This window comes from Lycium ferocissimum, chromosome 5, assembly GCF_029784015.1.
Source record: "Lycium ferocissimum isolate CSIRO_LF1 chromosome 5, AGI_CSIRO_Lferr_CH_V1, whole genome shotgun sequence".
Lineage (NCBI taxonomy): Eukaryota > Viridiplantae > Streptophyta > Magnoliopsida > Solanales > Solanaceae > Lycium > Lycium ferocissimum.
Window position 1 is genome coordinate 43,670,265 of NC_081346.1, and position 2,867 is coordinate 43,673,131.

The following is a 2,867-nucleotide window of genomic DNA, read 5'->3' on the forward strand; positions in this document are numbered from 1 at the left end:
TCATAGCTTTGTCTTATAATGACAAGTCTGATTAGCGAGCTTCCTGTTTAAAACATCAATATACAAATCACACGTAGTGCTAGTCTTCACATGAATCTTGAAAATAACACGAACCACCCCAGACAACTTAACATAGGTTGTAAGTGGCAATATACCAGACCTAACATCAGAAAACAAACCGTTTGTCGAAAGCAACCGATCAGCCATAACAGTGAGAGTTATATTCATCGGACTTGTTTCACGTGCCCCTATTGATCCAGCTGGAACAGGGGCATCACCTATGGTTTGGCCTTTATATTGTAGGGTAGCTGAAGTCGGGTCGTATTTAAACCCGACCCGGTTGGGGTTTTTGACAGAGAGATCTGCTTGAAGTGTGATGTTTAGGTGCACTTGGAGACGTGTGATGTCGAAAGAGACGTCTAAGTCCTTTAGGGAAACGGAGTTAACGGTGGTGATGGGTTTTTTGGCTTTGAAAACTGTAAGGCCTAAGATGAGGAAGAGAAGACCAAGAAGGAGAATAACGGCAAGGCAGATGTAACAGCAGTTTCTTCCTCTTCTTTTAGGAGCCATTTCGGTGGATTTGTTGAAGGGTTTTGATTCCACGTCCATTTTGGTAAGTTAGGGACGAGAATGAGATTCAGATGCCTACACGGAAGCTGACAAACACAGGTATAGGCATATATCAATTAAATGCCCAAACGCGTACTACTTTTGGGTAGAAAGTAAAAGCGGAATTAAATGCGGCAGCCCACATAGCAATTTGCCTTAACGCCGATCCTTACAACTACTAACTACTCTCTGTATGGCCTTGAGGATGCGTAGTCAATGATGATATAAGATTCAAAGATGAAGTAAAAGAGAGGAGACGAATTGTGTTCTAAGTGAAAGGGATGGAGGTGGGACACATGCAACCATGAAATCGTTGACTCGGATTTGGGGAAAAGTATAAAAGGGGACATATCGTGGTTAATGTTCATGAAAAATGGAGTAACAACAAGTCAACAACAATAACTTACAAGTGTAAAATCACCGAGCGTGGTCTGCGGAGGGTACAGGGGTTAATCTGAATCACTTCAACAGAAAGTTACACTGTTTATATATGGTTAACATTATTTTTTATGTATAGACACTATAAGAAAGAAGATATTTGCCAATTTTTTTTTATTGTCATAGATAAACTATTATTGCAAAAAATACTTTTGACAATAATATTTTTTTTATTGTTGCATAAACTTTTCTCATCAGCTGTTATTGCAATGACGTGCAATAACTTTTTTATTGTTGTCAAAAGTATTTTTTGCAACAACAGTTAATACTCTGACAACAAAATTAAATTATTTTGTAACAAAAAAAAAAGTTTATTTTTAAAAGATTTATCATATATGCCAACAATAAAATAAAGTTGTTGCCAAATATTAAATTTTATCAACTATATTATTTTTGTTACCAAAAAAGCGGTTGTCATTTCTGTACTTTCTTGTAGTGAGATAGTAGATGTTGAACCCCCCTTGAATTTCTTCATGTGTTTATTTTTTCGTATTTTGAACCCCTTTATCACAAATTCTGATTTCGCCATTGTAAGAATAGAGTGTACGCAGAACTTTAATCCTACCTTGGAAGGGTACATATAGGCTGTTTGAAGAACTCATGAAAAATGGAGTATATTATAAAAAATCAAGTCAAATCTTATTTAATGGTAGTATTGATCTATATTCATAATCATACGAATCACGTAGCGACTTGAAGATTACCCATCAGTTTATGAAATAGGTATGTGTCCTTTTCATGATTCCCTCTGATTTTTTTTCATTTTTCTCTTAATTAAAAAACCCCACTTTAAAGCGACAAGATAAGAATAACAATGAAAATCATAGTTAAAAAGAAGATTTGGTACGGAGATCAGCCATTTCCCTTTCACTTTGAATATTTCATCCCCTTTGCCTACCTATTCCACCGCTCTATACTGTCTTCTACCTACTTATATGATTTACTATCTGATTTTCAAAGTCAGTATTATATTAGTAATTTGTTTTGTCACATCTACACGAGACTACGACTTTTTATATTTTATTTTGTTTTTCTTTTCATGGTGAAGAACTGATGATACAACATGTGCCACCTTTACTGTCTCTCACTGTTTTTTGGATTTCTTTTCCAGTAAGTTTAGATTGTCGAATTAGGGTGATTTGTACAAAAGGGATATTTTGGGGTCGGTATTTGAATTGATTTTACTTCTAATATGTAACATTCCGTAAATCCGGATTAGGTGTGAATGTGTAAAAATTGGTATTAAGATGACATTTTAGCTATATGAATCCTTTCGAGATGAATTCGAATGAAAAATAATCGTTTTGAAGTCAAACCAAATTCTGAAGTTCATAAGAGCTCTTAAATTCATCCAAGTCTGAGAGACTTCTCACTTATGCCCAGTTTTCGGATAGTTACGTTAGGAATCTGAGAAAACTCAAAGCATGAAAGTTGTAGATCTTTAAATACCTTTCCTACCATATATTGTGGAGCTCAAATAGAGCTACGTACAAAAAGTTATGCCCGTTTTACTGAGCGAGGTCTGCCAGTCGTGTCGCAAGTTGCGATCAGAACCTCTCTCTGACCAAATTTTACTCATGTGCAACACCCTCGCGATGCAGGGTGGCGCATATGGTCCCACTCGCGATGGGCCCGCGACGCAAGAGTGTCACGGCCTAGTATTTTTCTGATCCGAATTTTATAAGTTTCCCATTTCGTTTTGATCGACTTTTTGAGAGGAACCAACCCTAAAACTTCCCCAAAACATCTAAGGTAATTTCTTAATCAATTCTCATCATTACTACTTCAATCTAACATCAAATTGATCCTAGTTCATCTCT

At 36.1% G+C, this 2,867-nt stretch overlaps 1 protein-coding gene across 1 annotated transcript; it reads right to left on the minus strand.

Moving 5' to 3' along the window:
- Nucleotides 1-570, minus strand: LOC132057774 (NDR1/HIN1-like protein 6). Its single transcript, XM_059450377.1, has one exon. The coding sequence runs from the start codon at nt 568-570 to the stop codon at nt 1-3; it is 570 nt and encodes a 189-aa protein (XP_059306360.1).
- Nucleotides 571-2,867: the final 2,297 nt, after the last annotated feature.

Bases quoted from the DNA above. Each gene is read 5' to 3' on its own strand.
- LOC132057774 (XM_059450377.1), bottom strand. From the start codon at position 570: ATGGCTCCTAAAAGAAGAGGAAGAAACTGCTGTTACATCTGCCTTGCC.